The sequence below is a fragment of the Balaenoptera borealis genome (assembly GCF_965194805.1).
Source record: "Balaenoptera borealis genome assembly, chromosome: 6".
NCBI lineage: Eukaryota > Metazoa > Chordata > Mammalia > Artiodactyla > Balaenopteridae > Balaenoptera > Balaenoptera borealis.
In genome coordinates this window covers 11,985,322-12,010,276 of record NC_138863.1, presented here as the reverse complement: position 1 = coordinate 12,010,276, position 24,955 = coordinate 11,985,322, and the positions used below count along the sequence as shown (strand labels likewise).

The 24,955-nt window shown below is 41.7% G+C and overlaps 1 protein-coding gene across 1 annotated transcript in view; it reads right to left on the bottom strand.

Moving 5' to 3' along the window:
• LOC309630725 (uncharacterized protein) overlaps window positions 1-24,955 on the bottom strand; it is a 99,798-nt gene that overhangs the window by 61,659 nt on the left and 13,184 nt on the right. The window contains exons 2-3 of the mRNA XM_082396297.1: window positions 16,661-23,313; window positions 13,694-13,922 (exon numbers count right to left, since the gene is read on the bottom strand). Coding sequence (XP_082252423.1) covers window positions 13,694-13,922; window positions 16,661-16,749 — 318 coding nt within the window. The 5' untranslated portion in view covers window positions 16,750-23,313. The remainder of the gene's footprint in view (window positions 1-13,693; window positions 13,923-16,660; window positions 23,314-24,955) is intronic.

Here is a 24,955-nt window from a genome sequence, read left to right as displayed (position 1 = left end):
TCACCATGCTTTCTGCTCCCATAGATTACGATGCTAATTTGCCTGCAGCATTCCCCAGTGTTTACAATTATCCTGGGCAAAGGATTTTTTAAAGGGTGTCTTTCCTGCCTCCCAACCTCCACCTCCCATGAACTCTGCTGTTTATGGATGGTATTTGCATAGCTCAAAGACTGAAACCTCAGTGAGAAAGTAATAAAGTGTCTAGAAGCAACAATTGATGCTGTGCCCATCTCAGATATGGGGATGTAGTTCAGGGCAGAGCCCTTGAAAGTTCCTCTATCTTCTCATTTACTGACGGTTAGCAAGTTGTGATGATCAATCAAAATCAAAACGTTTGTGTTGTCTCCTTGAGTCCAGAGTGGCAGGAGTTTTCCATATTCGTTCAACTCCTCTTTGATTGTTCACACAGATAAGGAGCTTTGCTATGTGTAACATACGATCTATGTATATCATTATTAGGAGCCGTCGTTTTTTAAGAGATGACTATTTGACTTCATACCCAGGCCTTTATTTACACCATTGCATTTAACTTTAGTTTCACAAAGATCCTATGAGATAGGAATTGCTATCCCCACTTTACAGAGACGTTAAGTAACTGGCCGGATATCACACAGCCAGTTCAGTGGCAGAGGTGGAATTCAGACCCATATTCCCTTGACTTTAAAACCTGCACTCCCTAAATGAACCTCGTGAGAAGAATCAGGGATCTGAAAGCTTAAAGGACAGAATAGCACTGTCTACTGCACACAAGAAATTCTCAGAAATAATTGTTTCTAGGTTTATTATGATTGTTATTATTATTATTACTGCTGCTGCTGTTGCTACTATTGTTATCATTATCCAAGCACTTCTGACCCTTCAAACCTAATTTCCAGGACTTAGAAATACCTGTGGTAGGGAGTTCCCTGGAGGTCCAGTGGTAAAGAATCCATCTTCCAATGCAGGGGACATGGGTTCGATCCCCGGTCAGGGAAATAAGATCCCACATGCCGCGGGGCAACTAAGACCACGCGCCACAACAAACGATCCCGCAACTAGACCCGACACAGCCAAGAATAAAATAAATAAATAAATTTTTTTTAAGAAAGAGAAATACCCTATGGTATTAAAATTATAAGTAAAATGTTAAATGGCTTAGACTAATAACAGTATGTAAGATGACAAGCCAATAAACACATTAGCAAAATGCAGAATAAATTCATGAATTTAAATAACAACTATCTCTCAAGAGCTCACAGTTATTCATGGAATTTCACCTCCTTAATCAATTTTCACATGAGCTATCGATAGGTAAGAAATATAGATTGACATATATACACTAATATGTATAAAATGGATAACTAATAAGAACCTGCTGTATAAAAAAATAAATAAAATAAAATTCAAAAAAAAAAGAAATATATTTACTCCCACTGAACAGAAAGCACTGAAGATGAATAATTGAGTGATTAAGCCATGGTAAAAGCACGCTGGTAAAAGCTGGGGACAAGTGTTTCTTCTTGTGCGAATCAAAGACTGTATTCCAGCTTCATGACCAACATCCCAAATTAATGTTTACATCGAATTGGCAGGAAGGTTGGTAAGGAAGGAAGTCCATCTCGGCAAACTATTAAATGTTGAGTCACTTTACTTAGAAAGGCTGTGTAATTTTCCTTCCCGAAAAGTGCAGACAACTTCCAACTTACAAATAATCTGCTTTCCAAAAATGGGTCAGTTGCTTGGCATCTGTCGCTCAGAATGCTCTTTCCCACATTTGCATGGTGCGGTCAGGTCCTGGGGCCAGCCCGCAGGGAACCGTCACAGGCTCCCTGCAGCTGAAGTGCACCGCAGTCACAGAGACCTGCACATCACAGGCGACAGTGGAAAAGTGCCGTTGGGAGGCCGACCAGCGTGGCAGCCCTGACGCCAGGCAGAAGCCACCTTTCACCTCTTCCCTGCTAACCAGGAAATAGCAGCCGAAGCCCACGGGGCCTCTGAGACCTGGGATGGCGGTTCTGGTGGAGAAAAGACCAGAGGGATGGTGAAGGGCTCAATCCGGGATTCCAGATGCCAACAGTTAGGGAAGGCTGGAGATTCTTTAATCCCTGGAGATGCTTCCTATTCTGTGTGGGTTCATCACCCCAGATCCCCAGGACTTATTTCGTCCAGAGGCTTCAAATGGGCTTTCCTCTTCCCCTTGCACATGGAGGAGAGACTCAATTTCCCCATCTTTCTTTAGATTCTCAAAGGACTCTCCTAATGTGTTTTACCACATCTTATGTTTGTCAAAATGTGAGCTGCAGACACTGAGGTGGAAGCTCTGGAATAAGGTGTGAGGATGGGCACAGTTAGCCTGAGGCCAGCATAGAAGACCACTCGCTGGTACTGGGTTTCCTGTCACCCACTCCCCCTTCTTTAGGTTACACCCAGGAACCTCCCCTCCCCGTTGGAGAGACAATGAATAAAAGTATCTTGCTCTGCCCTGGCCAAGGAGTGGAAATGAGATCCAAGCCGGGCCTAATCCCTCCTGAGACTTGGTTCTTCAGCAGAATGATACAGAATGAAAAAAAAAAAAAAAGTGGCTCCCTGTTAAAATGATCAGAAATTATTTCATTTATGTCGATATTTATTCAATCAATATTACTGAGCACCAATCCAGGAACTAGGGATTCAGGAGTGAACAAATCAGACAAAAATCCCTACCCTCGTGAAGCTTACATTGTAGTTGGGGGTGGGAGGGTTGTCAACCAGTAAAAAGTAAAATAAATAAAATATGTAGCAGTGCAATAAGTACTGTAAAAAATTTTTTAAATCACTGTAAGAAAAATAGTCCAAGGAACGGAGGCAGGGAAAGAAAATGGATGAGGTTACAATCGCAAACAGCTCTCAATGAGATGACATTTGAGTGAAAACCTGAAGGCAGTGGAGGGCAAACCAGGAGACTCTCAAAGGAAACAAATGCGAAGTCCTGAGTGGAAGTGAGCAAGGTCAAGGATAAGCAAAGAGGCCAGTGCAGCTGGAGCACAACAACTGAGCGGAGAGTGGTAGGGAAGAGGTTAGGGCTACTGTGGGGATAGAATTCACAGAGCCTATTGCCTCTGTAGGCTATTGGAAATACTTTGGCTTCTCTTTTGAGCCTGTCTCAATCAGCTATTGCTTGGAAAGAAGCAAGCACAGACACTTTGTGACATGTATAAACATTTCTTTTGCTCACATGCCTACTGGGCAGCTTAGAACCAGCCAAGTCTAGGCTGGGCTCAGCTGGACAGCATGAAGCGGCAGCTTGGGCCTGTGTCTGCTCCACGTGTCTCTCACCCTCCTTGAACAACTGGGCTAGCCACGTCCTGTCCTCACAGCGAGGGCAGGGTACAGAGGGCCACTGGAAACACAAGTTGGGCTTTTTAAGGACCGAGACACTGTCACTTCTGCACACCTCTCCCCACTTCTATCTACTTGCCCAAAGCAAGTCCATGGCCAGGCCCAAGTCAGAGAATGGGGCAGCATACTTCCCCTCTAATGAGAGGGATTGCAAAGTCCTACGGTAAAGGAAGAGATGGAGAATCGGGACCAATAACTCAGTCTACCAGAGAGCCATTGAAGGTTCTAAGCAGGTGAGCGACCTGATCTTTCATTTAACAACATCACTTTGGTTGGTGCATTAAAAATAGACTGTAGGAGAGCCAGGATGAAATCTGGGAGTCCAATGAGAAACTACGGCACTATTCCATGTGAAACACATTGGGGACATAGCTCAAAGTGATAGCAAAGGCATTAACGAGAAGTGGTTAATCCTGGAAATATTTTGAAACTAGAGTCAAAGTTTCAAACTGATGGACTGACCATGAAACATGATTCAAAGTTTCTGAGTTAAGTAACTGTAAGTATAGCGTTGTTATTTTTCACACAAAAGGGCTGCAGAAGTGAGCTAGGAAAAAGGGAAGCTGGGGACCCCAGTTGGGGATATGTTAAGTTTGCAATGTCTTGTTAGACATCCAAGTAGAGATGTTAAGTAGGTGGTTGGATATCAGACTGAAGTTCAGGAGAGAAGGCTGGACTGGAAATATAAATTTTAGAGTCATCAGCATGTGGATGGTATATATTTATTTTCTATTGCTCTGTAACAAAGTACCACCAATTGAGCAGCTTAAAACAATATCCATTTATTACCTCAGCAATTCTGTAGGTCAGAAGTCCAGACACAGTGTGGCTGAATTCTCTTTTTGGGCTCTCATAGGCTGAAATCAAGGTTTTGGCTGGGACTGCAGTGAGGCTTTGGTCCTCTTCCAAGCTGGCTTGATGGCAGAATTCAGCTCCTTGCAGCTATAGGACTGAGGGCCCACTTTCTGATTGGCTGTTGCTCAGAGTCACTCTCAGCTGCTGGAGATCCCCACAGCTCCCTGCCACGTGGCCAGGCCTTGCCAGATTTCAGCTTCAAGGTCAGCAAGAGAATCTCTTTCTCATAGAATCCCTCACCCCAGGAAGGGCTCAGCTCTCTTCGAAGAGCTTGGCTGATTAGATCAGACAAATTTGGGATAATCCTCTCTTTTGATGAATTCAAAGTCAATTGATTAGTAACCTGATCCTGGCAGTAATACCCCATCATATTCATAATCTCACCCATACTCAAGGGGGAGGGGATTATACAGGACGTGTATACCAGGGTGTGATGGTAAATTTTATGTGTCAACTTGACAGTGCCAAGGGGTACCCAGATAGCTGGTGAAACATTATCTGTGGTGTATCTGTGAGAGTGTTTCCAGAAGAGATTAGCACCTGAATGGTAGACTGAGTGAAGAAGATCACCCTCATGGTGCAAGCAGGCATTATCCAACCTGTGGAGGGCCTGAATAGAACAAAAAGGCTGAGGAAGGGTGAATTTGCTCTCTCTTGAGCTGGAACATGGGCGCTCCTTGTTTTCCAGCCTTCAGGTTTGGACTAGAACTGCACCACCGGATTTCCTGGGCCTCCAGCTTGCAAACAGCAGATTGTATGACTTCTCAGTTTCCTAATCACGTGAACCGATCTCTCATAATAAATCTCTTTGTGTGTGTGTGTGTGTGTGTGTGTGTATACAAAGGTACTTGTACACTTTGTATAAAGGCACAAAGTACAAAGGTACTTTTGCCATAAGCATTTTTGCCGCAAGCATTTTCATCGCAAACATTTTCACCACATGACTAATTGGCTGTAAGACAATTATGTCACAAAAGATAAAATAACAACAACAAAAAAAGAGGGACATTAAAAAGGACATAATGAAACATGAAAAATAAATAACAAAGTTAAAAAGACTTTACATTTTCACTGCAAAACTAATTGGCCATAAGGCAATTTTGCCAAAAAAATAAAACCACAATTTTAAAAGGGACACGCAGAAGGACATAAACATGAAGCATGAGAAATGAATAATGAAATTAAAAAGATTTTATTGCAAAATATAAAATACATGAATACATTTAAATGCATGTAGATTCATGGCAGTAGTACACAAATAACTAATTTTATCTCGTGGGTGTACCTAAACACTTGTCTTCCAAGTCTTTCATTCATAGTATTTTACACTTTTTTTTTTTTTTTGCTTGTTGATTTGTCTCCTCATTTAGCATCGCACTTCTCTTTTTTGCTAAAATTTCTTCCTTCATCAAGAGAGGTATCAGTTTCTAAATACTAGGATGCATATCTGTACATGAAGCTTTGTATTGCCTTGTAAAAGCCTCTACACTGTTGTTTGTTCTCGGCACACTGTCCCATGTTCATTGATAGACATTCCAAAGTTCTATGGGAAATGTGGTTCAACTCGGGGCCTTCAAATCACCAAAGGATTTGTAAATTGATAAGTTATCATTTTCTAATGGTATGTAATCTGACTTTACAGTCTCTTATTTCACATTTCCAGTAAGTTTTATCACTGTATTTTCTATCAAGTCCATATACATCGTTGCTACCATCCACTATTTTAAGACTGTCATGTCCACTCATCACTGTATAGACTGTTATGAGGGCTAAGATGTATGTGATATAAAAATGGGAGTATCGCGTCAATGGAGAAGGGAAACCAAACTGTCAACCAGTTATTTTATCTTGCATGGCAATATTGCTTTACAGTCAATTAATTACACAATGTAGATGTCTGTGGCAAAGATGCTTATGGCAAAAATACTGGACACAATATATATTATATATATGTATATATATCTCACATATATATTATTAATATATGTATATATATGTCCTATCAATTCTATTTCTCCAGAGAACACTGACTCATACATAGGGGGTGGGAATCTTAAGGGCCATCTTAGAATTCTGACTACCATAGATAGTTATTTTTAAATCTTGGAATTCGATGAAATCACAATGTTGAGTGTAGACAGAAAAAAAAAATTAGCTCCTCCTATTTATACCCTTAGAGCTGCCTGTCTCTCTCCTTTTTCCGTCCCTGTTCTCCAGGCTTCCCTCTAGTTCTGAGAGCTGCCCGAACCCTTGCTGCTTACAGTAACCAGAGAAGATTTCTGTTACTTGCAACTGAAGAACACCAACTGATTCACCCTTGGATGAGTCTTATTCATACCAAGGCTTGAGACCCACTGACTCAGACTAACAGAGCCGACAGAGTAAGACTGAGATGCAAATAAATGATAATGGATCTTTTGTACCCAAATTTTGAAATAAAATGTATCTACATTTCACAGGGAATCCCCTCTAAATGATTTCTTGATAGTTTGCTCAATGCAAAGAGCTGAGACTCTGGTATAGAATGTGGAAACACGGCAGAACAGCATTCTGAAGTTGGCTTTACAAGACTAATTTCTTTTACTTGTGAACCAGTGACAACTAATGTCCCCATTGTTCTTGCTTGGGCATGGTGGATGGAGAAGCCAGAGGAAAATGTAACCAAGAGAGAATGTGACAAATGTAGAAAGACTCGTATAACCAGTGGCCCCCATCTCATCCCCTACCTTCTCAAAACCTTGCTTTCCAAAAAGCAGCCAAGTAGAGTAACAAAAGCACAGGCTTTAGCAGAAGACAAAGCTGGGTTTAAACTCTAACACTTTCATTCACCAGCTGTGCAAGTTTGAGCTCATTACCTGACTTTTCTGCATCTCCTTTTCCTCATCCATCAAATGTAGTAACATTGCCTTTCTCCCAGGTTATTGAAAGGATTAAATGAGATTAGGGATATGAATGCATTTCTATTGTGTGCTAAATAACGGTGACTATTTGCTGCCGCTGTTTGCCTGTTATTCTCTCTGAAATAGGAACTGGAAAGATGTCCTCCTTTGACTCTCATCATTGCCAAACACATACAGATCAGAAACCTTACGAGAGAAAAGCTGTAAACAGCATGAAGCTGCAGCACGGCTTGCTCATACTCCTTGACCTATTCATGACTCGCTAATATTATCCGGCCCCCATCCCTCATCTCAACTCCACTTTGGATTGGATAGAAAGTGGAAAAAAAGAAAAAGAAAAAAGAAAAAGTCTTTTTGGACATCTGAGCTATGCTATGTAAATGCATACCAAGGCAGTGAGATAAGAATCGTGAAGTCCAGAGAAAGTAAAAGCAAATTAAAGCATTAAAATTCTTTCATTAAGTGAATGCAAATTCAGAATGATTGCACAACTTATATGCCTTTTCTCCAGTTACCAAGCTCCCCTCTATCAATTCGGAGAAACACTAGCTAGGATGAACATGCCATGGTGTCTGTTCTCTTGGACAGTTTTTACTACACAAATTTACCGGTGTGACAACTTAAAAAAGGTTATGTGGATAAACCTTGCAGATGTTTTCCCACATTTACCTATACTATAACTAACTCTTTCATCTGGTATAAAAAGCTTTCCTTATATTACCTTCTTCATATTAACATTTAAGACTTGTGACAAATCCAATTTTTAATTATTCTCAATAAATCTCACAGTTCTATTCATGAAGCTAATCAGATGACTCCACCATTACATGGCTTATTTTCATGTTCCTTGACTCCAAGGATTATCGTCATCCTCAGAGTAAAGATAAGGATGAGTCAAATGTTCCCTTTCAGAGTTCCTCTTATTCATCTGTGCCTTAAATAAATTGGCTGCCACCTGACTATAAAAGATGAAGTTTAAGTACATATGAAACTCATCCTATCATTTTCTTGAGTGTAGACACCCCAGCACCCAAATCTCCCACATCAGGAGATTCAAAGACAACGCAAGCCACAGAGCAAGAATTGAAGTCTAGGACAATATGACTGAAAGTTCTCTTGACCTAATAATCCCTGGTTAACATGTTCTGACCCTCTTCCAAGTTTCACCTTAGCTAAATCATGATATTTATAAGACAGAATGAAACAACAGCATGCCTCACGAAAGCAGGAAGGGAGGGATTTTGGCCATCAGAAATGCAAATGAGCACTGGGGAAAATGATTAAAACAAAATTTGACCTATTAACTCCTAACCTTTACTTCTCATTTTAATTTGTAAGGGCTTACTGGGAGAAGGAAATTAAACAACTACAGGAAATGATCAACACCGTTTTGTAAGTTCTCTATATTCTGTACATGAGATTAATAAATAAACATAATAGATGTTTGGGGGCCAGATCAACTGGTTTGTGAGTCAGTAAGGTTCTTGATTCTATCTGCCATTTTGTCAGCTGCTAACTCCATCAGCCCATCCCACAAATTACTGAGTTAATGCAGTCAGCGGTACCCAAGAGCCCCTGTGGAATGGCTAATTGTACTTAGCAAGCAATACCTAATTTAACTCAAAAATGAGAGAAAAACTTTAGAGGTTAGAAAATTATTGCATATATATCCTCTTTGACTCCCACTGTTTGTATAGATATTTATTTCTCTTCCTCTCTCCTGCCTTTTCATTTTTTTTCTTCTTTTTTTTCTTCCATATTTATGGTAAGACATCAATCACCTCATGAGTATTATTAAAAACCCAAGAGCTTACTCCCTCTCAGCTCATACGAAGGATAATTTTTCTATTGTTTCATCACATTTCCTGGGGCTTACTTAAGATGTAATGATCCACTAAGTTCACCACTGTGCAGAATTCATTCAATTGCTTTGCCTTTGGATCAAATGCAGAAATTGACTCCGGTTGTCCACCGAGGGCGTTCCTAATTCAAAACCAACAGGAAGCCCGGTGAAGTCACGGAGAAGAGGGAGTGGATAAGGAAGGGGATTAGATACCAAGAAATATAGCCCTTTTCATGGTAAGAGAACCCTAGCAACCACAAACCGATAAGGAAAGCCTTGGGGCTGCCTTTCCAAAGGGATGCCAGCAAGGAAAGCTGATTCTGAATTCAGAGGAAGCAGCTGCCTGCCAGGGAACAGAGAGGCCACGAGGAACAGCAGAGAAGCAGTGCGGGGTGGTTGAAGCATTAAAGCCCCTGAGTCGGGACGCTAGCGTTTAGTCCTGGATTCTCTACACCAGCCGGGAAGTCCTGTACCATTCAGTTCATCTCCCTGAGTCTCGGCTGCCTCATCTGTACAATGTAGATGATACAAATTTACTCCAAGGAGCTGTTCTCAGGCTCAGATGAAGTTAGGTAGTGGCAGCCCTTTGTAAAGTGGAATGTGGTTTGCAAATGTTAATGTTAGCTCTTATTATTGTTTGCTGGACTTGTGGCCCAACCTTATGCTCTTTGCCCGGAAACACTGGGCAGGTCTTTCCCTCAGTGTAGCGTGATTTAGAGGGTTTCAAGGAAAATTACAGAAAAGGAGCCTTTATCCCTGAGTAATAGGAAAAAGTAATCATATCTTCAGACTACTTGGACAGATGTACCCTCCAGCACATTGCAAAGCATGAAAAGTTTCTTTTCTGGTGTTCCATGCTCTTTCTCTGTGTTCCATCCTATTCAGTCCTCCTCTGGGAAATATTTTCCTTTTACCTCCTTCCCTGCTCTATTTATTCTCCTGGACTCAAAACCTGAGCCCAGAAAAGAACACTAACAAACTCATTGTATTGGTTACATTAGCTTTTTGAAATCTAAAGGTTTTAACGCAGAACGTATGACTTACTTATCTGGAAGTCTTGATAAGGTTTGGATGATTGGGGGACTGGACAGTGTCATGAAACACTCAGGTTCTTTCTATCTCTCTGTTCTGCTAAACACAATGTCAGCTCCATCCTAAGGTTGTTTGCCCTATGGTTATAGGATGATTACATGAATCAATTAGGGCTCTGTGCTTCTATGTTCATGTCCACAGAGGGGCAAGTGAATGGGGACAGGCAGGGAGGAAGAGAAAGATGCTTTCCCCAGGCATTGAACCAAAGCCTTGTTTCTCTCTGTTTGGAAGGACCTATGTCATTTACCCCTGAGCTGTAAAACACGGAATGCTGTGCTTGAGTTCCTAAACCAACTGCCCATCTAGCTTGGCTTCATTCTTCAACCTGTGTCTCTCCAAGGTGACCTCCAGTGGCTGCCAGCTGCATCCTCTCCATTTAGCCACTCCAGCAGAAAATGGTTAACTCCAACTGAGACATTTTAGAGGAGGCAGTCAGTGATTGGCTCAAACTGGTCCATGTACCAATCTCCGAACCAATCACTGTAGCTGTGCCAAAGGGATAATCTGAGTCATGTGCCTGGCTCCCGTAGTGAGGAGAGGACAGGCCACTGTGACCACCAGCCCCACCAGGTTTATGTGGAATGTGTAGGGTTAGCACTGAAAGGAAAACAGAGGGCTGTTATCAGAAAGACACTGGAGCAGCCTGCAGGACAGCTAGAGGACACAGTCACCACAGCCTTACACACTCTCTGGGTCTTAATCTTTACTTGTTTCTTCCTGAAAGGTAATTTAAATATGTTCAGTCTCCTACCTTGAATATAAAATCATGGTAATTCCCATCCACCCAAATCAGAGTGATATGCAAAAATCACCTAATACATTAAGAGTCCAGCAGATTGAATATCACAAAATGTTTAATAATAAACATCATAAAGCAGACCAAGAATACTACCGTGATGAAAGTGTTTACTAACCTCAAGTGAAGTTTACCCTAATTAGATGGTAACCACACTGGTCCAGTACACAGTGTTCATACACAAGAAACAGGCGCAGCCAACATTTGATCTGAGCTCCGATAATACTGGCTGCATTCTCCTTTTATTTTTTTTATTTATTTATTTTTTAAATTTATTTATTATTATTACTATTTTTTTTGGCTGCTTTGGGTCTTCGTTGCTGCACGCGGGCTTTCTCTAGTTGCGGCGAGCGTAGGCTACTCTTTGTTGCGGCGCGCGGGCTTCTCATTGCGGTGGCTTCTCTTGTTGCGGAGCACGGGCTCTAGGGCGCAGGCTCAGTAGTTGTGACACATGGGCTCAGTAGTTGTGGCTCACGGGCCCTAGAGCACAGGCTCAGTAGCTGTGGCGCACAGACTTCGTTGCTCTGCGGCGTGTGGGATCTTCCCGGACCAGGGCTCGAACCCGTGTCCCCTGCATTGGCAGGTGGATTCTTAACCACTGCGCTACTAGGGAAGTCCTGCATTCTCCTTTCAGACACACGTGTCCTCAAAGGAGGAAACTTTTTACCTAATATTTTTGTATGTGTTTTGCTCCTTTATGATTAGCTTTGAAGGATAAAAAATTCACCAGATCATACCATACAAGCTGGGATGTGTTCCAGCATGCCTAAATGTCTTTTAAATAATTCTCCAGTAAAATTCTGCTTTCAGCACTCAAACAAGTGAGCAGAGCTGGTGAGGCAGAACGATATTGGTTTTATTGACAGGTTTTATTGCTATCCGTTATCCAGCTGTGTGTTTCATTGATAGTTTACCACAGGGCAATTAAAGACGTTGCTCCTTAGATGCATAGCTAGATTGTTTGTTTCAAAGTCATTTTGCTAATCAGAAAATACTACATTTGATATGCATAACTCTTTGTAAAAATCCTCATCCAAAGACGAACTTCACACTAGCATCTCAGAGGAACTTCCCCAATCAGAAATATGTTTGGACACAAAAATGTACAGAATACTTCATCTGTAGTGTCTTCACCTGGTCACATATAGCAGTTACATTACTCTCATTAAAAAAAGAACTGCTGGGCTTCCCTGGTGGCGCAGTGGTTGAGAGTCTGCCTGCTAGTGCAGGGGTCACGGGTTCGAGCCTTGGTCTGGGAAGATCCCACATGCCGTGGAGCAACTAGGCCCGTGAGCCACAACTACTGAGCCTGCGCGTCTGGAGCCTGTGCTCCGCAACAAGAGAGGCCGCGACAGTGAGAGGCCCACGCACCACGATGAAGAGTGGCCTCCGCTTGCCGCAACTAGAGAAAGCCCTCACACAGAAACGAAGACCCAACACAGCCAAAAAGAAAGAAAGAAAGAAAGAAAGAACTGAACACAGACATAAAGAACAGACGTATGGATACTGGGGGGGGGGGGGGAGGGGGAGGGGAGGGGGAGGGGAGGGGAGGGGGAGGGGGAGGGATGAATTGGGAGATTGGGATTGACATATATACACTACTATGTATGAAATAGATAACTAATGAGAACCTATTGTATAGCACAGGGAACTCTACTCAATGCTCTGTGGTGACCTAAATGGGAAGTAAATCCAAAAAACGGCATATATGTATACATGTAGCTGATTCACTTTGCTGTACAACAGAAACTAACACAACATTGTAAAGCAACTATACTCCAATAAGGGTTAATTTAAAAAATAAAAATAAAAAAATAAAAAAGAACTGCTCAATATGCAACAGTGAATCACGAATAAAAAATAGACTTCACAAAATGGTTGCAAAAATAAGCAAAATGCAAACAATTTTTTTAAAACCCACTTACCTTAAAAGTGAAAAATTAGGCCCCAGAACCATAAAATTCAAAACGTTTTGATTAATAAGACTATTTGTTGTACTTACAAAAAAATAAGCACCGGCTCTTTTCTTTGGCAAATGAATATTACAATATAATTCTACCTGAAAAACATTGGCCCTGAGCCCAAAGGAAAGCAAGAAGCAAATGACAACCTATTTGTTGGGCTGCAATGAGCTGCCTTTTCTGTAATTGCCTCTGCCCCGGGGATGTCTGACCTTGCTTATCTGAGCATGAGCTCGCCGCTGAGTTTAGTCTGGCCTCTCAGTATCTGCACATGCTGGCTGGTAAATTAAGCAGGCTTCTCCACGCAGGTGGCCTGGCTTGTATATGCACCGCCTTTGTAGCCCGGTGACAAACGCTTGGTGTTATCGTGGGTGTTACACACCAAAATCCACAGAGACATGGGAGAAGTCCATTGGTTTTCAGTCACAAGGGAAGAGGCACATTTACACCAGGCTCTTTTCTTTCGGTTTATTTCTATGGCCCTTCTACTTTATACTAGACTATCTAGGGGTCGAGGTGGAGGAGTAGTGATTACAATTCTTTATTTGGAGAAGGAAAGGATTTGACAGTGAAGCAAATATATCTAGTTCTCATTCCACATGTATTTGTGTTTTCATGTGATCTTACAAAAAGAGCGAGAGATTAGCAAACAACCTCACTAAAAGCCGTGCCTCGTGAATGGAAAGAAAGATCTAGATTTGAAGGGTAGCTTAGGAACAGTGTCTCTTTGAGAGTAGAGACTGTGTCCTCCTTATCATTCTATCTCCAGTGCCTAGAACATGCCTGGCACATAAATATTTGCCTAGGGATGATCAATTTTTCTCAGAACCATTTGATTCATAACAGGAGCTCAATTAGTGTGTATCTCCAACAAGCCTCTTCCTCCTACCTTTGCAATCTTTGGAAGAAGGAAGTTCTGATCTGCATAATCCCTGGTGAACACAGCCTGTGTGCAGCCTTGATGTGATCCAGGAATCATCAGGGTGTAGAATCTGCCTTGTGAGGCTTTGAGAAGGAAGTGCCATTTGGGCTGGGCTGCACACCTCAGCAGTGAATGGTATTTCAGGAGGGGAAACACGCAGATGTGAAAAAAATCACATGGGACGACTCCAGAGGTTCTGAAAAGCGAAAAAAATCATTCTTGTGTGGTCTGCTCCCCCAGTTTAGCTCAGATGTCGGATTGGTTGTGTGAGATGATTTACATGTGCCAGGAAATAACACTATAACCCAATTCCCAGGTTCAGTCTGTTTCTCCATGCCGGGCACAGGGACTTCACCACCACCTCCCCGCCACGTGCCCCCCAGGAGCCTGTCCTCAGCCGTACCTGCTGATAATCCTTTGAGGAACCTCAGCTTAGTCAGTCCTCACACTATGCTTCTCCTGAGAAAATTAGGTGTCTGAGATCTGAGATAATTAGACTTAGAGGGACATAGCATAGAGGTTCAAAAACTGTCGCAGATGCCTTGACGTTTCAAAGTGAACAATCAGAGGTCTTGAATCCTTTTTGTTTTTTAAGTGATTGCTTAGGAAATTTGAAGTCCAAACCGTAAGTCGAGGGCCTTACACAGTCTTAAGTCATCAGATACTCAGTAAATAAAAGACTCTTAAAAACCTTTCCCTTAATAACTACATGGGCACCAGACAGGGAAAATGGATGTCAGCCTGGCACCACAGCCAGATCCTGGAAACCCCTATGGCTGGAGAGCTCTAGGGAATCTTAGGGGGTCCTTTGGGGACTGGGAGGCAGTATTTAACAACCAGTATGGAAATATCAGGTTAAATCATGAGAAATTACTGGTATTTAACCATTTGGAAACTACAAAAGTGGTGATTTCATAGAGTGCAGCCTAATGCCTCACTATTTTAATAACCGGCACAGCCATATCAGTGCATATACAGGGATTCTGTCTCCCCCCAAACAGGCAAAGTTTAACACTTTGGTTGTGTTTACCCAGCACAAGTAGATATGCTCTGACAGGTATCTAGTTAACTTTATCCATCCGGGCAACTAGATATTTTAAATCCCAAGTAGAAGTTGCTAAGGCTGGGGGATCCATCAACAGCATATCTTTCCCCACGCCCCATTCAGAACCATGAAAACTAGCATTTACTGAGCTTACACCCCAATCCCGATGTCATCCTAAGACCTTAATGTGAATAAACTCCTTTAATTCTCACATAACCCTAGGGGCTGGGTTCTACCGTCATCCTCATTTTATAAATGCAGAAACTGAGACGGAGAAATCGATCACTTTTCCAAAGTCCCAGGTGGAGAGCAGCCGAGGTAGCCTGTGCCCCCAACCCATCTGCCTCCAGAGTCTATGCATCTCAGTCTCATACTCAAGCTGCCTTGAGGTGACAAAGGACCACAGAGACATTTGGAGACCAAAATGGCAGCCTTATGGCTGATCAGAGCTGGACTGGAGCATGTGGTTGATTTAGTACCACTGCGAACACCAACCCCTGAAAGAGATAAATGTGCCCACTCAGTGCCTGGCACAGATCAAAACTGCAGGTCTGCCTTACAGCTCTACAGGACAGAGAGGAAGATACGAATCGTGCAGACAGGCTGGAAGGAAAAGAAAGAGGCCCAAGAGAGGCTGAGCTGAGCAGGCTGAGTTCCTCTTCCAAAGTCACCAGGCAGAGAAACCCACCTCCTCCTGGGCAAAGCTGTGGCCAGGGGCTCTGAACAAGGGGACCCTGGAGAGAATTCCGGGGGACTATGAAATTGGAAAGCGGAAAAACTACTTCTTTATTGTCATCGACCTCTCTCTGACCTACTAACCTCTAGCTGAAATTTAGCATTTCCTTCTGTTATGAAAGGAAGCAATAAGCCAGACTCATATGAGCAGCACGTGTGACCGTGTCAAATGCTTTCATAGCACGTTACTACTTGGAGAGATTTGGAATCTCACTCGTGGTCATCAGTACTTGAGACTCACGGAAGTTCAGACCTGTTGCTCGATCTTGCTACTTAGTGCATTAAGAAACTCACGTACATTTATACCACAACTTTCCTTTATTTTTTTTTTTTGGTATTTTGAAAATGGCCTTTAGCTATAATTAATTTCCTCTATACTCCTAAATACTGTATTGTATATGTTTAAAAACATTATTTTTAAAGGGGTCCATAGGCTTTGTCAGACTTCCAAAGAGAACCCCCCAAAATACAAGAGCCTCTGCTCTGATTGATGTCCCTCCATGTAGAAATTTGAGGCAATAGAAATGGAGCTGCCACCCTAAGAGATGTTAATAAACCATAAATAAGTAAATAATCTTGTTTCTCTAGGTTTGATGTCTCCTTCTTCCTTTCCACGAATCCGGTCACATCTCTCCACCAGAACCTACAAAAATCAAGGCTGTATAACAGAAGTCTCTGAGACTAGACGGATAGGTTGGAGACTTTATTTCTTTCTAGCCTGTCTTTCTCTAATCACAAATTGCTTAAACTGTGCAAAAGTGTTAAATGCATCTATTTATTTTCAGTTTATGTATTTATGCCCTGCCTTGCTCCAGAAATATTTTTAGGGATTATTAGAATGCATGTCTTTTAGGATCATCAAGGCAATCTTACTAATTACAGTGATTGGCAATTCTGTAGCTCCCAGCAGCCTTGCCCTAGACCTTCCGTTCAAGTGCTGCTTTCAGTACAGGTACAAGTGCAAGTTCTTCCCAGAGCAGCAGTTAAGAAATGGCAGGCACCAACCATGAGAGGATGCTTCACCTCCACCGGACAAAAAATAGATTTAGAAATTCTTGTTCCAGATTCCACTTTTATTTGAACTGCATATTTACGTAAGTAAAGTTCATTCCCCCCAAGCTCAGAATTTGTGTCTCACCCCACAGATGGCCTACCTCGTTGTAGAAGTCTTGGTGGGATCAGACTCAGCTTTACCCTGAGTGTCCATGACCAAGCAGAGTTCCCACTTTGTTCCTATCACCATAATTTCTCACGTCCAACTAGCACACTGAAATTAAGAGAAAATAACTGATGATTTAATGCTGACCTTGTCTTAAAGTCTTTACCTGTATTTGATTGGGCTTCTACTAGCCTCTTTTTGGAAATTTCATTTTCCTTTTTTTGATGTAACGGCCTAAATATTTGCTCCTAAGATTCAAGTCTTTGTCCCTTTTTCAATCATATCATGACATCCAATTCCGAATCATCCAAATCATATCATGATATCCAATGACATCTAAATCATTTATATAGCATTTTGAAAGACTTTAGAATTTGATTATCTCTCTCCCAATGCTCTGAGAAAAAAAGAATATGTAAATGGGTTTCCTTCCCTATCTCTGCCAAATATAAGCAGTGAGTACGTGACCAAAAGCAAGCGAGCTGTGTCCTAGCCTATCGTGGGACACGCCCAGACTGCACCAAGCCTAGCCCAGGCACACTCTGGGAGGATCGCTCTTTGTCTGGTCAGCCTCCTGGGAGGATTTGAATCTCCTAAGAACTCAGTTGATTCCACCTAGTACAGATATGTCTGTAAAAAATCTGAACTGACTCTTCAGCTCAAGAATTTATACAGAGTCCATTGAAAGTGATGAAACCCACACTATGAAATAAGAAGCTAGAGATGACTAACCAATTAATGTAAGCATGTGTGCACACACACCAGCAGGACCACAGCGACTGCCACCACACCCAGAAAACAAACAGAAAACGACAGATACTGTTCTGTAAAGTTCTGGTTGTTCGCTTCTAAGCCTTTCTCACTAAGGAACTAGTGAAAACTCTTACCCAGGTAGGGCTAAGGGGCCTGTCCCTGGCCTATGCTGTCTGCATCCTTTCCTGCTGTCGTAGTCCCAATTCTGTCACCTGAAGACCGATTTCCAGGGGTTCTAGGGGTGTCTCTCTGTAGCAAGGCATTTCATATGGCTGCAAATGATTCTCAGTCTGCAACTGCTTGAAGCGGCAATTTTAAGTGTTCAGTCTTTATCAAGCAGAGCCCTACTGCAATTGCTCTCATTCTCTGACCTCTTGAAATGCAGCACCTGTCTGACAGGGCATGGTGGTTGTGCTTGTTTGCAGACACCCTGTAGCTCTGTCTTCTTCTGCACCTTGAATGATCTCACCCCTGAGGCTCTGTCCAGCCTCCTCCAAGGGACTGCAGCATTTGGGAGGGTTTTTAAAGCAACTGATTTTAACTTATAGATTGGATCCAAACTGAAAGAGATTTCCAGACATGGAATTCTTGATCATCCCCAGTAGGCCCATTATACAGGCTCCCAGGAGCCTAGGCTCAAGACTTTAGAGTTTAACCCCTTTGTTCCCACAGATTCTCCGGCAACACCAGGGGTTCTCATCCACAGGGTCAGGACACCATGTACTTTAGGTATAAGGTGTACTGGAAATAATTTATTGCTGACATTGGAAAATGATTGACTTGCTTAATAAGAGCCAATTCCAAGTTATTCCCTAACAATGACAATTCTACTCACCGTTTCTTTTGTGGGAGGGAGAGCTGTACATGTCAGCACTGGGAATAAAATATAGCCTAAGGCCTATTTTATCTATGCCCCAGGCTCTTAATTCTTGTGATGATAAAAACTTATTGTCGATAATTCCTCACTCCACCCTCCTCCCGTTCTGGTGTTCCAATAAAATCTGAGTACATCCAGGGAGTCTGTAGCACGTGGAAATGTCATCTAATCACAGAAGTAGAGTAAGAAAGAGGGGGAGGAGAAAGTTTAAAATGCCTGAGCTACTGTTGATCAATTTTACAATCAACCTGCAAAATATAAACCTAGAAATATCCATTCTAAGTATGACCATAAGAAATTGCCAATATTTGACCATTTCTGACCCACAAAAGCAGCAATCTCATATGGGTCAATTTAATATTACTCACATTGCATTAAAACAACCTGGGGAAGAGACCAACAAAAATCATCCAATCCTACCTGATAGGTCTGCATCAGGGGAAGGAAGCTGCCTGCAATGTTTTTGTTTTGTTTTGTTTTATTCCATTTTTAACCTAGAGGACTTCAACAATACACAGCGCTATAAGTGTTTCCTTGTCTTTACCCATGTTTGGGTATATACATCTGAGAATAGCAATGGAATTTCTTCCTCAGCTCTGGACATTTCATCACTGTTAAAAAAAAAAAATGCATCAACAGAATTTAAGAATGGTTGGACTAAGTCCTCTCAAAATGGAAAGCTATTATTTTAAAGTTTCTGAGGAAGGATCTAACAGAGAGGAATAAATGATTCCTTCACTTGAACTTTTCTGACTGAGTTTCTCCATCAGTACAGGGTACTATTATAGCTGCCACTATAATTTTGACCCCAAAATACAAAGAAAAATGAGATAATGTGCATGAAGGGTTTAGAAGAATGAGTCTATTCTTTTCCTATTTTTGTCGTGTTTTCATTTCTCAAGTTAATCTGATGGTTGTTGTTACAAGGAGGGTATTCATCAAATACATTATAAATAAGCATTACCATGCTCAAAATCCTTCAATGTGGGAAGTTTTATTTCCTTAGTATATTTACCTGTATATATGGAATGAGGTCACCCTCCATTGCCGAGATCCTAACAATTGCTATTTCCAAACAAAGGTGTGACCGTAAGTAGTTCAAACACTGGCAGCCTCTCTCTTCCTCTTTTTAATACTAAACTTCCATAGACACAGAATTGCTCAGCTCCTCAGGTCTTGCCTTTTAGTTAAAAATTAAAATCTACACATTGTGGAAATACCTTAAACATTTTATCTAGTGAAGACCAATGAGGATCAGAACATGTATTAGGAGATATCTTTACCTGTTGATGTTTCCAAAGGATTTCAGTTCTCTAGGAGGAAGGAAAAAAAAATATGGAGAGGAAAAAAGATGCTTAATTCCTTGATTACTGAACAGTAATCATGCAGTTTATCTTTTCAACACAATAGTGGCAGTGTTGGTTGTATGAGTTTGCTTGGCTGCTATAACAAAATACTTCAGACTGGGTGGCTTAAACAGCAGACATTTATTTCTGGAGACACAGTTCTGGAGGCTGGAAAGTCCAAGATCAAGGTGTCACCTGATTCAGTTCTTGATGAGGGATCTCTTCCTGGCTTGCAGATACCTGCCCTCTTATATCCTCACATGATGGAGAAAGAGAAAGAGAGAGAGAAAAAGAAAGAGAGAGAGAGGGCTCTTGGTGTCTCTTCCTCTTCTTATAAGGGCACTAACGCCATCATGAGGCCCCTACCCTCATGACCTCATCTGAATCTAATTACCTCCAAAAGGCCCCACCTCCAAATGCCCCACTTGGAAGGTTAAGGCTTCAGTGTATGAACTTGGTGGGTTTGGGGTGGGGAGGACAATTCAGTCCATAGCGCTAGTTAACAGCAACCAAAAAATCTTAAAAGCAATCTTAAAAATCTTAAAATTCATCTTAGAAAGCGGCTTTCTAGATATCTGAATTTAACTAATAAAATACCAAGATGGCCATTCTAAAATGAATGTCTTCAATATTCCAGACAAATCTCACATCTTTAGTAAACTATGGCTACACACCAAGAAGTTTATATTACCTTTTCCTTTTAGTATTTATATTTCCTTACTTTATACTTACCCTCGGTCTTTTTTTTTTTTTTTTTTAACAAATTGGCTTAGTGTGCTAAAAATAGCCTGTGTGCACTGTTTTTCCTTTTAGCTTCATTGTTACAAACTGCTTTCTAATTGTCTTTGAGACTGGGAAAAATCTCCTGCGAATGCAGTAAGCATATCTGATTGAAACTCACCAGCGGATGAACACAACCTCGGATTTGGGGGGCACAGTTCTTCCTACCCCTTCAGCCCTGACACTCTACCCCTCCTATATCATACACCCTTGGGGATTTATTTCTGCCCGTGTAGAATCTGGGTATTAAATGCTCTGAGTTGCTATAGTTAGAGAGACTCTATTTTTAGTTACAAACTGTTTCCCTGAGATACATACAGCTGCTCATTAACACTGGGAGCCTTTTTCACAAAGCTTGTGTTCTGACCTTCCTTTTCAATGCCCGATAGGCTTATGAGGGAAAATACAAACACCGGTTATATTTAGTTTTCTCCTCAGCCATGTCAAACCCTAAATTGAAAGGAAGTCATAAATACACTACAAGGAAAGGGCTCTCGTTTCCTTTAAGTAGCATTTTAGTGCCCCGCAGTATTGTGGTATAAAGGGTAGAGAGGAACCTGTATGAAAATAAGAGATTAAGTAAATTAAAATTTAACCTTTTAAAGGTGTTGTCCAGTACGTGGAGTTGTTCACACCACGTGGCCTTGAAGAGTATCTGAGACATAGTAGGTGTTCATCCAATATTTATGGAATGTGGAAGGATGACCCTGTGTAGCAGGCATTCTGAAAAGGCTAATTGCTTGAATGAATATATCATTTTGCATAGTTTACCCTTTAAGATCAGAAAGAACATTCTCTGAAAAGAATTCCTTGGAGAGGTAAGCACTGCAAACCCACAAACCAACACATTCCCAGCAATGGGTCCAACCGTCAGTTTGCAAGTTGTCTCAGCTGCTTCCTAGGTGATAATGAGCTTTCACTCACACAGACACAAGGAGAGGCATTGCTGGGTTTGGAGCTCCTGGCTTGTGAAAATTCTGATACCCGCTGTCTGCCGGTTGCTCCATGATCAATTCCATCTCACTCCTCAGCAGCTCGTAACTCATTTCCTAAGTTCTCTTGGGGGCCTGGTGATGAGGACCAGGAAGCCATCCACCACCGTCTTTGGCACCTCTCTCATCCTTCTCAAAGGCCTCATACACATCACGACCACCCACACCCTCCGGTTTTCACTGCTCACTGAAGTCTAGGGTATATTGTAACGTGAAGGCAGGGGCTTGGCACTCAGCAGGCTTTCGTTTAAATCCATACTCATCTACTTTTACCTGGAAGTGGGAGAGGGAGTGCCTTGAGTGAGTCGCTTCATCTCTAAACTTTGATCTCTCCATCTGAGGCATAGAAGGAAAAGCCTACTTTGTGAAAATTACATGAAATAATTAATGTAAATAATCTAGTTCAGTTCCTGGTGCTGGAAGGAAACGCTCTGTAAGTGGGGACCATTGTTATTCACAAGTCTGTGAATTTCACTTCCAGCCATCACCCTGCACCTTGACTTCTTCCTTCTCTCTCTTTCAACTTCTGTACATTATGCATTAGTCTCTTTTTCCCTCTCAATTTTTCTTTCTTTCCTGCTCTTTGCCCTTCTCACAAATCAAAACAAGGCTATTAGTGATTCTAAAAGCAGCACTATTGATATAACCACAGACAAGAAAAAGGAAGCCATCAACTTTGAAATAAAATATTTGAAGTGAAATATAGGACTAGGGTTAATAAGTGCAAACAGCCTTAAAAATAAGTCCAAAATACCAAATTACTTCTTCAGAATGTCCCCAGAAGTCTCCACTACTTCTCAGTTTAATCTGCTTTTCTTTGAGTAGTCAACAGTTCAGAACAAAACAAAACAGAAAGTTGGTTCTTATTCAATTTTTCAAACTTCAAACATATTTTTGGAGAGTAGTATCAAATAATTAACATTGCTGAGTTTTGATCCAGGCTTCCATTAACAACAAATATTCCACGGAAGTATTTTCTAGTATTTTTTACTGCAAATATACCATCATCAGTTCCACGATGGGTAAAATAGGCTACTAGGGTTTAGCCTGGAAACAAGTAAATTATAAAAGTGCTTCCATAAACAGTGTGTTCTAAATTCCAAATAAGTGAGTTACAGCTACGTATGGAATGGCTTGGTAGCAAGTTGAAACCTGTGTCGTTAAGCATTTTCCCACACCTAGCACATCATCCTTTCTCTGTTTTATTGCTTTGTTTTGTTTTTCTAAGATGTGGCTTGGAAAGGAGTTAGACAGCTCTCCAACACAGATAAAAGTTCAGGAACCCAGCATCTAAAAATGAATGACAGCAGGAGAGAGATCTACTTGCTGAGACATTACCACTTTTCATTTCAGCAAATGTTTGGCCAAGAAATAATCATCAGTCCTCTTCTAGGAACACCTGTAACCTCAGGTTTATTTTTTTTTCCTTTTCATTTCTTCTCATTCTGGTTTTTAATGAGGGACTTATCATATTGCAGGAATGTGTTTTGTTTTTATGATCAGCATCACGGCTTCATGGGAAAACTAAATGGAATCTCCCAAACATTAAACACACACAGCAGACACTGTCTCCAGTTTTAGATAGCACACGAAGCAGGGGCTCACACACGTCCCTACTGTGGACCCCCTAGAACTGTGCTGTGCAATATAAAATCCGTTAGACACGTGACTGCTTAAAGTAAAATGAATTGACAATAAGTAAAATGAAACTTCAGTTCCTTGGTCTTGGTAGTCACATGTGGTTTGTGACTACCATATTGGACAGTGCAGATATAGAGCATTTCCTTCATTGGAGAAAGTTTTTTTTTGTTTTTTTTTTTAAAGATTTATTTATTGATTGCTATGTTGGGTCTTCGTTTCTGTGCTAGGGCTTTCTGTAGTTGCGGCAAGCGGGGGGCCACTCTTCATCGCGGTGTGCGGGCCTCTCATTATCGCAGCCTCTCTTGTTGCGGAGCACAGGCTCCAGACGCGCAGGCTCAGTAGTTGTGGCTCACGGGCCTAGTTGCTCTGTGGCATGTGGGATCTTCCCAGACCAGGGCGCGAACCCGTGTCCCCTGCATTAGCAGGCAGATTCTCAACCACTGCGCCACCAGGGAAGCCCTGGAGGAAGTTTTTTTGAACAATGCTGCATTGTTCAGAATCAGCAGAATACAGATTTTTCATGGAAGAACATGGAGATCTACACTACACCCAGATGATGAATTTTTGGAGAGGACTTTTGCTGCTCTGGACCAGTGTCCAAATAAAGACTTCTCTATTTTACCACACGACCATTTGCTGCTTCCCAGGGGGTAGCACGAGAGAGTCACCACTCTGCTCTTCTGACGTAGTGGCTTGTTGCCTCAGAAATAGCTAACGTTGCAGATTCAGACCTCTGACCCTCTTACACAAGTCAGCAGGCCATGGGCTGCCAAGGAGTCAACCTTTGTTCTAAACCACTTTGTTAGCAAGCAAACTGGGCAAGGACAACCACCTAGTTATCGTGTTCTCCCCAAATGCAACAGAGATTGTGAGTACATAGCCAAGGTCATAATACAGTTCTGGAAATAAAGCTTCCTTAGTTTCCTGGGTGGCACTGACTACACGTATAAAAATGACTCTTGACATTTTCAAGAACCCCAGCACATGCACCACCTGCTCAGGAAGGGAAGGCGGATAACAGAAAACTATTTCAGCCTTAGGACGGAGCAAGCCTTCTGCATCTCAGTTCAGGCACAGAAAATATTCTCCTGACCTACGCAACAACGCCCCCCCCCCCGACCTCTTTATTACTTGGACACTAATTTCCACCTTCTAAAATGCACCTATTAAATTTGGTAGCCCAATAAGCATTTTAGTAATGTGGGTTGAGTTGGCTTTGACTTAACTCTGCCATGAGCTTATTTAATGAAAAAAACCTGCTAAGAAGATCAAAGTTCCTTCTTTTAATTCCTTTAGATCCTTTGAGGAAACCAATGTTTATCTCTGTAAAGTTCAAGTCTGCATAACTAAAAGTCAGCCAAATCTGACATCCAGATATTGAAACTTGCAGAGGCCATCTCCCCCTCCTCTCTCAGTCTTGGATTCCCATTCCCTGCTTAGACTACAGTTTGGAAGTGGCTGAATGAATTCACAAGTACTACCGTTTGCACTTTCACACACAGTTTAAAGGCAGAAGTATCAGGTTTCACAGCGCTGTGAGGAAGTTGGCAACCACTTCAAAGCAATGGTGAAGCATCTATTACTTTATTAAGCAAGGGCAATAATGATCTACAAAGTGCCAACTTGCTCACGTTTTCCTGCTCTCTCTGCATTTCATTGCAAATACCACAGTCTCTCTCTTCCTGCTTAAACACCAGTTAGTACATTTCCTTTAAAATTACAGATCTGACAGCAGTGACAAACAAAGCTCTAAAACCACATAGCTAAATGACTTACACAGCTATAAGAGCTACAGAGGGGTAGAAAAATCTGCTGTAAAATAATTTGTCTCTAATCACTTTGTAGCTGTGGGCACTTTATTCTCCCCCACTCCCTTCATTTTTGAGCTCTGTATATTTCTA